The sequence below is a fragment of the Melanotaenia boesemani genome, chromosome 21, assembly GCF_017639745.1.
Source record: "Melanotaenia boesemani isolate fMelBoe1 chromosome 21, fMelBoe1.pri, whole genome shotgun sequence".
In the NCBI taxonomy this organism is placed as follows: domain Eukaryota; kingdom Metazoa; phylum Chordata; class Actinopteri; order Atheriniformes; family Melanotaeniidae; genus Melanotaenia; species Melanotaenia boesemani.
In genome coordinates, this window is record NC_055702.1 from 3,057,411 (window position 1) to 3,071,368 (window position 13,958).

Consider the following 13,958-nt stretch of genomic DNA (forward strand, 5'->3'; position numbering starts at 1 on the left):
GCTATTACTCAGTCTGTTTACCAAGTTTTTAAGGCTTCGTTTTTTCCTTCCCTGTTCTGATTTTTTACCAGTTCATATGGATTTCAGTCTGTCCTTGCCCTTTGCTTTATTTCACCCCTTATCTGACTATTCAACATCTGTTCCGGTAAACTGGTTTAGTAAACTTTGGATACAAACATGAACCCTAAATGGGTAAACTCAATTGGGAAATGAGTTTCTAGAAATGCTGATCAGTATGAGTGCTACATGATACTTTGTCCTGATGGGACAAAAATCAGATGGCAACTAAAACCTGGATCGAACATAAATAAAATATAGTTTAAAAATAGGTTTTGGACATTTGGACCTAAGATTAGCACTTAGAAAGATGTCTCAGTTTAAACTTCAAATGAATTCTTAGACTTTTACTTTAATTTAAGAATTAATTCAAGGATACTGAACAAGAGTACTTCAATGCATGTCTAAACACAAGTATCCCAAGAGAAATTAAAGTTGGTCTGCAGCTTACTTGCATACAGCATACTTAGTCCCTTACAAAGAAAAACCGTAGAAATGCTAAAAAACAAAACACACTCTTAAAACACAGGCAGCACAGGTTAATATACACTACATAAAATTTAATAAATATGAAAAAGTAAAATAAAAAAAAAGTTTTCTTGTGGGAAACCCACTGTAGATGAACATGTACCTACACTTAAACCCCACTGTGTCTTTCTCAGATCCCTCTTGAAGACTTCAGTCAGGATCCAGCTATAAAGCAGTATGTTTTTCTTCAAGCTTCGTTCCCAAACCGAAAGCTGGAGAAGCTCGTGTTAGTCTCCTTCCAGTTCGGCTACATTTTCATCCAGACTGACAAGAATGTCTATACTCCAGAAAGCAACGGTGAGTACACGACATCGCCGTAGAGAAACTGTCACAGTCTGTGGGTTTTTGGTCAGTTCTTGTGGATTTCTGTTCTATAGTTCTGTTCTGTTTATAGTTTTTTATTTACTTTAAAAGCTGATAATTAATTTAGTATTTCTCAGGAGCTTATGATCCAAAAATGCAATAAGAGAGTTTGTAAAACACACTTTTATGTCGCACCAGACGTGTGATGTTCAGCAACACGTTGCAAGCAAGAAGTGAAAGGCGAACATGAAACCCAATTTTCTAGTTGTGTTTTCTCTACCAGTCTTCTACAGGATCTTTGCAGTGAACCAGGCTTTGGAGTCTGTAGGGATGGAAAATGATGACGAGATGAAAAATGTGGTGGACGTTGAGATTGTGGTAATGCACTGTCACTTTCTTTAATACACAAGTAAATGAGATGTCACTAAAAGAACTAAGTCTCTTGGGTTTCCTAAATGGTCTGAAACTGTAATCACTGTGTTACTAGCATTGTTAAAAACATCACTTCAGCAGAGGACTTTGTGCACACAAAGGACGCTGCACATGCTAATAAGAAGACATATGAAGGAAATGATAAGAAGGTCAAATCAACATCACAGAGTTGCCATAAAATAATATTTCCACAACAACATTAAATAATATTTCTTCAAAATCAGCTCTGGAATTAATGACACTTCCTGGTAGAAGCTGTTTAATAAAACCTCGTTTATTTTTTAGTCCCCAGATGGCCTCATAGTGCAACATGATTCTTATATTCTGAGATCAGGCGTCTTCTCTGGAAGTTACTTACTTCCTGCTAATTTCAGGTTAGTGATTTCCATTGTTGTAATATGATCTGAAATATGTTTCTAATAAATCAGTTTGGCCATTATTGAAATAAGCATTATTATATTTGTGAATGTGTGTAGAAATAACGGACAGTGGCAGGTGGTGGCAATGTTCCAGAGTGACAGAAGGCATAAATTTGCTGCAGAGTTTGAGGTAAAAGAAAATGGTGAGTGCCTCTTTTTTGCATGATTCTATACTCAATCTAATCAAAGTGAAGGGGTGGGTGTTGTGTCTGATTGTGCACATTAACGGTCTGTATTATTTTCCAGTCCCTCCCAGTTTTGAAGTTAAACTGACACCTGGGACCTCCTTCTTTCGTGTGGACAGCAATGCGTTGACAATTAACATTCAAGCTAGGTGCATGAAGTTTTGCTTTGATGTGAACAGAAAATACAAGATTCTGATAACTTTTTTTTTTTTGCATGTTGACCGTCCTCTTGTGTTTTTAGGTATGTTTATGGTAAAGAGGTGGATGGAACAGGCTATGTGGTATTTGGGCTTATAGATAGACATCTAAAAAAGAGCTTTCCAGGCTCTCTTCAGAGAGTCCCGGTGAGTCAGTCTGTTTGATGACTGGTCAGTTTCTTAGTTAAATCTAGTTATCCTTCCTCTGAAAATACTGTTGAAAACATACAAGTACAAAGTCAGTCATTATCCACAATTTAGCATGATTGGCTTTAAAAAATCAACAAGACTTTTAAAACATATTTAGTAATGTTGTTTTCCACCAGTGCAGTTACAGTAAACATATTTGTTTGTAAGTTTGATTGTCTGTAACTATTTTAAACAAATGAGCTGATGTGATGACTTATTTTTGCATTATGTAAAACTAGATTGTGCGCGGTAATGGACAAGCCACCTTGAAAAGGGAGCACATCACACAAATCTTTTCAGACATCGCCAACATTGTGGGAAGCTCCATTTATGCCACTGTTGGTGTGCTGACAGACGGGGGTAAGCAGGACAAAGTTTACATGTTTTAAAGACTGAAATGTTTAGTAATGTTTCATGTCACATATAAGAGTGATGTTTGGGAGTTTATAAACTAATCTTATGGTAGTAATGTTGCATTCTTTTGTTTAATATATCAGTTTTGACTGTGGCCTCAGCAGGGATAGTCAGTCATGTAATTGGCAGGAAAATAAATATTTGACACCAGATTAAACAGACTGTGAGTTTTAAATTCCAGTATAATTTGTATTGTGGTGTAATGTTTGGATTTTAAAATTTCTCTTGCATAATTAAAAACACTTCCATCATTATTATTGTTTTTTTTTTTTTTATCTGAATTTATGCCTGACAATTTAACAGAATTTAGACACATACACATGCTTTATTAGCCCTTATGTTATGTGTGTCTGATTTGGCTTTTTCTAGTAAGGTGAATATGAAAAAATTTAATTTTTTTTTTTAAAAAATTGTTCAGAGTTTCAGAGGTTGAAATAAGTTAGGTTGTTTATTTTTTTTTATTAAAATGTTATATTATGATGTACATTTGTCACAAACAGGAGATGAAATGGTGACGACAGACATAAAAGGCATCAAAATCGTCACATCACCCTACTGCATCACTTTCAAGAGAACGCCCAGATTTTTTAAACCAGGAATGTCATTTCCTGTAATGGTAAATAATGCATCTAAATCAATGTAAATTAGAGCTAGATAAAATTAGAATAGATTTTATGCCCACTTTGGGTCGTTATTAGTTTCATCAGTCATCAGCAGGAACGTCAGTGTTTGTTTATAGCAATGCAATGGTTCTTTCATTTCTAAAATTAGAAATCAGTCTGACAGCCTGGCGGTCTTTCTGTGATGGCAGGTTGAGGTTGTGAATCCTGATGACACTCCAGCACCAGGTGTAGCTGTCACAGTTGATCCTGGTTCAGTTACAGCCACCACTACAGTCAATGGCGTGGCAAGGGTCGACATCAATACTGTACAAAACTTACAATCCCTGACTATAACGGTATGTTTTAAGAATTATTTATTCAGTAAATTGCAGAAAAAGGGTAGATGCATTTGCAGTAACGTGAAAAAAGTGCAACTTCTTTAATATTTTCCTGCTTTATTTTTCAGAACCTTTGTGCAACCTGTCATATTAACTTCCCATCCTTGTTTTACACCAGTCTAATTTCAAACTACTGTTAGCCACACCGGCTCCTTTTTGCTGTTGTCTTCCTCAGTGTGTGCAGTATACTTCAGGTTTCCATTTGTCCAGCAGCAGATTGTTACAGGTTATCTGTGGCTCTTGGGCTTTGTCAGCCTTTGTTTATGTGGTTTGGTCACTATTGAATTTCTTCCTTTTTGCTTTTTGTTTTTGCACCCTTAAAATAAAGCAAAATATCTCATCACTTGGTGATCCCACCATGTTGCTTTTGCATTTGGGTCCTCATGAGCATGTTTACTTGTTTCTGCTTTAACTTACAGGTAAGGAGCAATGATCCTGGGATTCCACCTCAAAGACAAGCATCAGCCAGCATGACGGCTTACCCACATACAACCAAAAGCAACACTTATATCCACATAGGTAAGAAATGTTCTGAAAGGACAGCATGTGGTAAACTCAGTATTAATGCAATGTCAACAGTAACACACCATCTAAATGTTGTGAGCTAACTGGTAAATTGTAATTGCAGATGTGGATACATATGAGATGGAAGTAGGAGGAAACATGAGAATCAGCCTTATTTTTAATAGGCCAGAAGGTCAAAAAGACATTACTTTACTGGTGAGAGATGTTCTGTATGTGTTTGTTGCTCTTTCTTGGTCTATATGAGAGATTTTGACCATTCTGTTTAATAAAGTGGTTAAAGGTTAAATCTGTTTCTCCAGTTTTTGAGCAGAGGTCAGCTGGTGAAATATGAACGACACAAAAATTATGGCCGCTCAATAATGTCCCTGGTGACTGAAATCACTAAAGCAATGCTGCCATCGTTTCGCGTCATAGCCTACTATACAAGTTCTGATGAAGTGATATCAGACTCTGTTTGGATCAACGTAAAGGACACCTGCACGGGAATGGTGACAGGCAAAACCCTGATAACATTTTAAACAATGGCCCTAAACAGTAAACTCATAACTTTAGTAAATTCAACTCTGCTCTTCCTTCCTCCTCTAGCTGAAGCTGGAGATATTGAGACCTGCAGCATCCCATGAACCTCACAAATCGTTGGATCTGAAGATCACAGGAGATCCAGAGGCCATGGTGGGACTGTTGGCAGTTGACAAAAGCTTCCACACCTCAAACAAGCATCGCCTGATACAGAAAAAGGTCACTTCTTCATATTCTCTGTTAAAATGATTCACACTGATGCAAACATCACACACGCCTCCTTAGATGAAGTGGTAGGCAACCTAATTTACCGTAGACCAGCGTATATGTAGTGAATGTTTTACAATCAGCAAGAGAAGGTGGCTTGTAAACTTTTCATCAGGATTTAAATGATTTGAATCAAACCGTACCAGAAGATAAAAAGTTTGTTAGTTAAAGCAGTTAAAGCTCATGGGGCGTTAAAAGCTGCTTCATGTTTATCTCATCAATACTGTGGTTGCTAAGCAAGAAGCCGACATGTGAGTTAAATTAGACGTGAGCTAAAGTTTTAGCTTCATCCACCAGGATGTCCTAGCAATCGACATGATGAAGATGACATAGACCGGACCCCTATGAGGAAGGTGGACAAAGATAGAGTGAAACAGCTTGTCACAGTTTGTTTCCATGTAGCAACGGTGCTATTAAACACTAAGATGTGCATTTACAGAGGTGGAAAGGATTCAGGATTTTTCCATGAATGAAATGAATACTCATCCACACACCAAGGTATTATTGTACACTGGACCTTTAAATATCTCTTGGATAATGAATGAGGAAGTGCTAATTTGCTGTTTGATAAAGCTAAAGCTGTATGTGTACGTTTTAAATAAATTAATAACATAAAAAAAAACATCAAATGGCTACAGAGAAATCTTTTCCTTAAAATACAACTTGGCAATGTATTCACCTGGTAACTGGTCGACAGTTCAGCTTTTATCTCATTTGTCCAATGACATAAAAAAAAAAGAAGGAACATGTATTGAGACAGTAGCGGGGTACCCAGAGCGGCATAAATTATCTTGACTGTATATGTCTTATTGTTTTTGGAAATGTCAGAAGCTGTAACATTCATATTTAGGGAGACCATGGAGATCTGTAGTCTGAACTACCTGAATATGCTACAGGAATTCACCTGAGCAGTTTTAGAGATTAGCAAACAATTCTGTTATACTCTGATTCTCTAACCTGCTATGTCCTGATCTACCAACTGACCTTGATCAAGCAAATACCTAAATTCAGACGATGAGGTGTTATACAGATATAACTGCACAACAAGACCTTTTAACATTGTACATGAGAATATGTGCATTAGATTCTGGAGACATGGGGGTCATGAGTTGGTGGCACGGTTGAGTATTATATTTTAAATTTGGCTTTAATTTTACTTAGTCTGGATTTGAAAGAAACTTTATGGAAGAATTTTTTTAAAAAACCTCCACATTTGCCACCTAAGCCTGTGATTTTATCTCTGAATTGACTTCCACTGTGTTAGATTTGGGACATAGTGGAAAAGTACGACACAGGCTGCACACCCGGAGGAGGGAAGGACAGCATGAATGTGTTCTACGACGCCGGGCTGTTGTTTGAGTCTGGAGGCGGTGGGACACCCTACCGGACGGGTTGGTACCACTTCATTTTATAAACTATTACATTTTGTGGTGCATGATTTTTTTTTTTACATTGGCAGGACTTACCAGCATTCGCAGGACAGGAATGTCTGATTCTGGTCCTGATGTTTATAAAGTTTATGACTAGAATACTTCTAGTTTGTCTGATTCTACCAAGCTTGAACGTAACTATTTGATCTAAACAGCTTTATTCTTCATCCCAGCCTGAACCCTCGTAAACACATTTTCTTGTCATGTCTTTAAGTATTCTTCCGGAATAGTTCTCCAGACTTCTTGAAGGACTTTCTAAAGCTCTTCTTTGTTTTTTTTTTTTTTGTTTGTTTGTTTGTTTTTTTTTCTGCCTTGTGTTCTGTTCTCTGTCCAGATGATCCCACACTGTGTCAATAATAATCATGTCCGGGTTCTGGTAAGGATCTATCCTTCCATCAGACCTGTTTCCACTGATCTCCAGTCCAGTTCTTGGGTCATGTGACATTCCTCAGCCTTTTCTCCCTGTTTCCCTTCCTTAAGAATGGCTTTTTGATGGCCATGTTTCCATGGAGACCATTTCTGATGAAGGTTCGGCCTACAGTAGATGGATCAACTGAAGGTGCCCCAGAAAACCTAGCTCTTCTTCTTTTGTCCTCCATGCCATGCTCAGATATGCCAAGTTTTCAGCTAACGGCTCTTTAGGAATCACCTTGTTCCTGTTAAAATCCTGTTTTCTGCCAAACTGTCTGATTTTTGGTATTTTTCCTTTTTTGTGTTCGTATTTTGTTTTTGGTTTTTTCCTATTTGATTGCACGGAAAGGAACAGGAAAATATGTGTCTTTGCAAAAGGAAGTAAATAATAGAGTGCCAAAAGATAAGGAGAGTAGCCAATATCCAAAAGAAAACTAAAAATCTTCAAATAGCAGGAAAACCGTTCCTTAAGACCACTTCAAAAGATAGAAAGAAAGACTGGTTGCTTAGAAGAATAAAATTACAGAGATGAATTTTTTATTATTTCTTTAAATAATATTGAGTTGGTCTGACATTTGAAGGAGTTTCTTTTGTCAGATAAATGAAAGTTTTAATCAAATAGATCAAATAAATAAATCACATTTAGAAAGGTTCTGCCAGCTTTTGTGAAAATGAGGTTTGTATGAAGCTGTAATCTGCAGATTAAATTACTTCACAGTAAGGAGCAAACAGTGGATCAACACTGAAGACCTTCTTCATAAGCATTCAGGGAAGAAGCTCAGTTTCCTTGGTTTCTGCTTTGTTTAATGGAAATATTCATCCTTGCAGTTGCAGTTCTTTTAAAGATCTGTGGTTGATGTGTGTAAAGTATTTGCTATTTCCCTTTAAGATTCATAAAGTATTTTTCATTAATTCATTTCATATATTTTCTCATCAGCTCTAAAACCGGCATGTTTGGACACAAGTAGATTTTTGTATCCACTTTCTTAATATTATTTCTCTTTTTGTGCAATATTGCGGATAAAAAGTGAAAATTTAATCTGTTTTAAATCTGCAGATTTTAAATGTTCGACACCCAGCAGGAGGAAACGAGCCATTACTTCAACGAGCAACAGAACCAGTTTGGGTAGGATTTATTAAATTACCCAATAACCACACATTTAATCAGCTTTTACATGACCTTCTGGCTCTTAACCGGGTTTGTCTTTAAAGTGCAGGGAAGAAAAGGGAACATTTATTTAACAGACAGAATAGTCTGTTTTGTTTAATGATAAATTGTGTTTCCATCTCATATCATGGTTTTATTGGTAGGGTTAACGGGAGTGAGACCGGAAAATTAAAGCATGTATTGATGTGTAAAATGATTAATATTATAACTGTAAATACATAAGAACATATATAAAAGTCTACTTCTTCACAGTATATTCAAACTCTATCATGTTTGTCATGACTCCAGGTCATGGTGGAAGGACAAGAGAGTGAAAATCAATGTGCTTCAAATCAGTCCAAGGTTCAAACAAGGAGGTCAATAACCAGGCAGGCAGAGATAGGGATAAGGCTGGGGCAAAGACAGGGTCAGTAACACTAGAGGTAAACATTAGCAAACAAAGCTGGAATGCTGGAGTCACAAGAGACTCGAACAACCAGGCAGAGAAGGTGTGTAAGAGGAAGGTGTTTATGTAACCAGATAAGGGAAAGGAAAGTGAGATGGAGGTGAAAGACATTAGGTCAGAGCAGGTACTGATTACTGGAGGGAGGTAGTGAAAATACCTAAATCAATCAATCCATTTTATTTATATAGCACCTTTCACAACAAAATGTTTCCAAAGTGCTGCAAAAAATCAATATACCACAAAAAATGTAATGATTATTATTATCAATTATTAAATTAATAAACTATCCTTCTAGAAAATAAATTATGAACAACTTGAAATTTCAGAGCAATTTAAACAATATATTGCCACACTTGAGCAAGTCCATAATTTAGACATTTTAGGTACTTATTTCATTTATTTCCATTGACTTATTTATTTTATCTTAGATTTTTTATCATGTTTTTGATATAATTTTTTTTTAACAGAAGGGTACAGTGATGATTTTATTGTCCGCACCACGCTTCCTGAAAGTTGGCTATGGACTGAGATCCAACTGAGCGCTTGCCCTCCAAATGATCCTAACTGGTAAGGAGAGCTATAGAAAATGAGGCAGGATAAGTCATGACACTACTAACATGGTTTTATAACCAAAACGGACTTCTCTCTATTTCAGTGCTTTCACATCTTTGGTAAAAAAGATTTTCTTGCCAGACTCCGTAAGATCCTGGCACTTTACTGGCATTAGTCTGTCAAGAGCTCACGGTGAGAACTGTCTACAACCTTACTTTTGTCTTTTTTTCTCAACATTAAACTTTCCTTTTTGTAGAGAGCTCTGCTATTCTTGGAACCAAAATCTGTCTATGTGCATTTTTCCCGTATGATTCCGTGTTAAACAGAAAATCAGTCGGCTCAAACAGGCCGATTAAAGTTTACTGGATTGAACAAAACTTTGCAGTTAAAACTTTAAGTAAAAAATTTGAGAAAAATGTTGAAAAATTTTAGCTGTTGCCAATTTGTCAGATGTGGACATTATTTTATCTCACCTCTTACTGTAATAATTGTTTTTAATTCTTCAGTTTTGTTAAAAACAATTTTTTTTTCAGGTATCTGTGTAGCTGATCCTTTAGACGTCACTGTGTGGAAGAATTTCTTCATTGATCTCACTTTACCGTACTCTGTTGTTCATGGAGAGCAATTGGAAATTAAGGCAGTTCTTCACAACTATCTCTCTGACCGTATAACTGTGAGTCTGTTTGGTATTATGTGTTGTGTGAAAGCACTGGAGAAATGGATGAAATGATCATGCACATAAATAATTTAACAACCATTATGCATGTACAAGACTTTCTGCCGAAACAAGCAAATAATAAGAATATATAGAAACAGAACTTGATGCAGGGAAATAGTTGGGATGGGAGCATGTTCACCACTATGTTGCATCAGCTGAGTTTTTCATAAATCTGCTTATCGGCCCAGCTAGTTCACCAGTGCACACTGCTGCTCCCATCCATGCAGCTGGTGCTGCCTTCACTTGTTCAGGCCTGGACTCGTCTCAGATGTCACTGGAAGAACGTAGAAATGGACTTCTCTGCTTATTGTGTGGTATCAGAAAAACCAGTAATAAAATCTCATGTTGCTTTTAATGCTTTGTACAAAACATATTAATTTACGATAAATGGGAGGGCTTACTTCCTGGAGTCAGTTGGTGGCACCGGACTAGAAGTCAGTAGTGACCTGCAGATGTGTTTTGACATGAATTAGTCAGTTTTGAAAAAGACTGGTGATACATTGGATCATGTACGGTTCAGTAACAGTAACTTCCTATTTCATGGCAAACGACTGACATTTTTATTGGAAGGGAGTGGAATTACCAAAGTTAATGTGAACTCGGTGGGCTGGTTCAGAAATGTAGATAAAGAGTAAAATATGGCTGTCGAACTCTTCAGGATTTACTTTGTTATTGCTTTAATGAATACCCTTCTTGTCTGGACCCTTGGGTTTGTTGGTTTGCCCTTTTATTGGCAGGTAATATCATCTTTTTATAATTTTTTCTAATAATAAATTTACTGGTGGTATGGTGGATTTTTGAAACAGCACAATCCCATACCATCCAAAATGTTGAGTGGAGACCATCTTGTTTTTTTTTTTTTGTGCTGCTTGCTCCGTGGTGCCCGTGCTCAGTGCTGGGGACTTCAGGGATTTCTGTGCATATACACTGAGATCATGATATATTTAGATTTGACATAAGGAGGCCATCTTGAATTATGATTTTTGAGGGTACAGTGGGGCAAAAAAGTATTTAGTCAGCCACCAGTTGTGCAAGTTCTCCCACTTAAAGAGATGAAAGAGGCCTGTAATTTTTATCATAGGTATACCTCAACTATGAAAGATAAAATGAGAAAAAAAAATCCAGAAAATCACATTGTCTGATTGTTAAAGAATTTATTTGCAAGTTATGGTGGGAAATAAGTATTTGGTCACCTACAAACAAGCAAGATTTCTGGCTCTCACAGACCTGTAACTTCTTCTTTAAGAGGCTCCTCCTTCCTCTACTCGTTACCTGTATTAATGGCACCTGTTCACAACCTCAGTCAGACTCCAAACTCCCCTATCTCTCATCTTAAGTGGGAGATCTTGCACAATTGGTGGTTGACTAAATACTTTTTTGCCCCACTCTAAATGAAAGGTTGGGTGTAAATCACAAGTTTTATCAGAATATATTATTGATTTAATGCAGTGGTTCCCAACATGGGGGTCCTCCAAAGCACACATGGGTTCCCAAGACTTTTTTACATCTTTCTTTTAATTTGACCAACTGCCAATATTGTTTTTTTTTTATTTATTTTTTTATTCCCATTTCAAGGTCCTTGTGGATCTGGAAGAGGATGAAAATGTGTGCAGTGCAGCTTATAGGCGTGGGAGGTACCGTCAGGAGGTCCAAGTTGAACCTTATTCTACTCGACCTGTTCCATTCATATTTATTCCCATGAAGGTTGGAGAAATGACCATAAAGGTCAAAGCATCAGTCAAAAACATGTCTCTCACAGATGGAGTCCAGAAGCAACTTCGGGTGGTGGTAAGAGACGGACACTGTAGTGTTCCCAGAGCTTGCTAGAAAATCTGGCAAGAGCATTTCTTCTGTTGCAGAAAAACTTTCAATACAATAAAAACATAAATAAACAAATATACATATTTACACTCTAACATTGATTTTACAACCTGTTAATGTTTGACAGTTTTGATGTCACATTGAAAGCACACCCAAGCATTTAAAATTCTATTAGCATTTTTCTTTAAAGACTGTTCAATCAAAAGTGCGTTACACTAATGTCATTTCTTTTTACAGTCTAGAGGTATACTAGTAAAATCCCAACAGACTGTCTTACTAGACCCCAGCAGAAAAGGTTTAGGTAAGTTTCACAATTAAAGAAGAAAAACTGAATCAAACCCAGATTCTCTTGAGCTATTTGCACATGTAATTTGCTAATCATCTCTTTTTCTAGCTGGAAATCAAGTGGAAACTATTAACAGTAACATTCCTTCTCAAGATTTATTACCAAACACACCTACAAACACAATCATCTATCTGACAGGTAAGACCAAAGTTATTATTTGCTGAAAAGTAGAATAACAATTTTATCAAATTTAATTTTTTTGATTATTTGTTCTTCTTTTTATTTCTTCTATATTCTGTTTTACTATTTAGCCCCCTAAATTTTTATTTGTATTGTATCACTCTTAGTTGTACAACACTGTGATCAACATATGTTGTTTTTAAATGTGCTTAGAAATAAAGTTGACTTGACTTGACCATCGGCTGTGTTAGATAAGAGTCTTATTGTTATGAGATATTTTATGCATCAAGACTGTAAAAAAAGCATGAATAGGGTAAATTATAAATTCAAAAACTCCTAATAAAGTGCAAAAGCAAAGAATGGACTAACCCTTTTCACACACACAGGCAGAAAGCCGTTACCGTTACAACCCAATGAAGCCTCGAGTGGTGCTTCTGTGGGTCATATGATCAGGGTAGCAGGTGGTAGCGGAGAGCAAAATATGCACTATCTGTCCCTGACTGTCACTGCAACTTTATATTTGGATAAAACCAATCAGTGGGACTCAGTCGGCATTGAGAAACGGAATGAAGCTCTGGAGACAATAAGGACAGGTAAGCTCAACCTGCTTCTCTCCACCATTTACTTAAAATGGAAGTGGTCTTCTAGATGAAAAGTAAAACATCATCAAGAGTCGAGGCTCCATTTGTCTTCTATTCAAGAATTCAGGATTTGTATATTTGGTTTTGTCCAGGCTACCTACATGAACTTCAATTCAGGAAAGATGATGGGTCTTTTTCTATGTTCTCTTCTTTCTCAAGCAGCACCTGGTGAGGCATCCCATGTTTCTAAGTGTCACATACTTTACAATTTCTGAGAATCACTTGTATGTGTGTTTTCTTGTTTTGTTTTTAAACTGCGTATCTCTCCTCTCCCCTGCGAGGCTGACTGCCTTCGTGGCCAAGGTGTTTGCTATGGCAAATAGTCTGGTGGCGGTAGATAGAAGCCATATCTGTGATGCCATCAAGTTTCTTATTTTTAAGGCTCAGCAACCTGACGGCAGGTTTTCTGAAGTTGGAAGAGTGCTACAAAAGGAATTTACTGTAAGTATATTAATTTCAGTTATTAAAATGGCGTCAACATGAAAACAATGTTAAAAACAAAAAACAACAAAAAAACAAAAACAAAACAAAAAACATGATAACCAAACCACCACATTTTGTGTGTGTGTGTGTGTATGTGTGTGTGTGTGTGTGTGTGTGTGTGTGTGTGTGTGTGTGTGTGTGTGTGTGTGTGTGTGTGTGTGTGTGTGTGTACATGCATGTAGGGTGATGTTACCGGCACAGATTCAGATGCCTCCATGACAGCTTTCTGTCTGATTGCTCTGAAGGAGTCACAAGGAATATGTTCTGACACTGTTAACGTGAGTACTCTACCTCAAAATGGAAATACATTCCAAAAGGCTGAATGAGTAGCACACGGTTTAGAGGTGGACTGTTTCATCTTTATAACTGTGGCTTTGTGGTCTGTAAGGGGAGTGGGACAAATGTCCACAGTAATATGATCTATAGCAACACTTTTTAAGAGCAACCAAAAGTCAATTCTGGAAAGACTTGTACCAGTCTTGGTACTCCACATTAGTGGTAATCAAAATTTGGTCGTTACATTGGATTGTTTGGCAGATGAAGTGACCCAATGTGTCATTTTTGGTGAGTAATACCTCCCACAGAATCAGTTTTTTAAACAATTTCTGTCATAAATGTGCATCATGTTGTGAATAGTGTCTGTGTGCTCCATGTTCTTCCACGTGGAAGCAGATGTTTCTTCAGAAAATGTACAAAAAGACAATAAAAAAGATATTCGAGCCACTATAGGGGCAATTTAGAGATCTTATAGTTCACCAAAGTTAAAATAATAGGTTTGTCAGCACAGC

At 36.9% G+C, this 13,958-nt stretch overlaps 1 protein-coding gene across 1 annotated transcript in view; it reads left to right on the forward strand.

Moving 5' to 3' along the window:
• The window catches only part of LOC121632939 (complement C3-like), a 36,720-nt gene that overhangs the window by 4,380 nt on the left and 18,382 nt on the right, over nucleotides 1–13,958 (forward strand). The window contains exons 3-27 of the mRNA XM_041974762.1: nucleotides 720–882; nucleotides 1,172–1,266; nucleotides 1,606–1,694; nucleotides 1,797–1,882; nucleotides 1,986–2,073; nucleotides 2,166–2,268; nucleotides 2,550–2,670; nucleotides 3,225–3,340; nucleotides 3,536–3,682; nucleotides 4,144–4,243; nucleotides 4,353–4,444; nucleotides 4,549–4,737; nucleotides 4,835–4,987; nucleotides 6,300–6,426; nucleotides 7,934–8,002; nucleotides 8,957–9,056; nucleotides 9,145–9,233; nucleotides 9,575–9,714; nucleotides 11,335–11,547; nucleotides 11,818–11,881; nucleotides 11,975–12,064; nucleotides 12,433–12,639; nucleotides 12,780–12,855; nucleotides 12,969–13,128; nucleotides 13,353–13,448. Coding sequence (XP_041830696.1) covers nucleotides 720–882; nucleotides 1,172–1,266; nucleotides 1,606–1,694; nucleotides 1,797–1,882; nucleotides 1,986–2,073; nucleotides 2,166–2,268; nucleotides 2,550–2,670; nucleotides 3,225–3,340; nucleotides 3,536–3,682; nucleotides 4,144–4,243; nucleotides 4,353–4,444; nucleotides 4,549–4,737; nucleotides 4,835–4,987; nucleotides 6,300–6,426; nucleotides 7,934–8,002; nucleotides 8,957–9,056; nucleotides 9,145–9,233; nucleotides 9,575–9,714; nucleotides 11,335–11,547; nucleotides 11,818–11,881; nucleotides 11,975–12,064; nucleotides 12,433–12,639; nucleotides 12,780–12,855; nucleotides 12,969–13,128; nucleotides 13,353–13,448 — 2,973 coding nt within the window. The remainder of the gene's footprint in view (nucleotides 1–719; nucleotides 883–1,171; nucleotides 1,267–1,605; nucleotides 1,695–1,796; nucleotides 1,883–1,985; nucleotides 2,074–2,165; nucleotides 2,269–2,549; nucleotides 2,671–3,224; nucleotides 3,341–3,535; nucleotides 3,683–4,143; nucleotides 4,244–4,352; nucleotides 4,445–4,548; nucleotides 4,738–4,834; nucleotides 4,988–6,299; nucleotides 6,427–7,933; nucleotides 8,003–8,956; nucleotides 9,057–9,144; nucleotides 9,234–9,574; nucleotides 9,715–11,334; nucleotides 11,548–11,817; nucleotides 11,882–11,974; nucleotides 12,065–12,432; nucleotides 12,640–12,779; nucleotides 12,856–12,968; nucleotides 13,129–13,352; nucleotides 13,449–13,958) is intronic.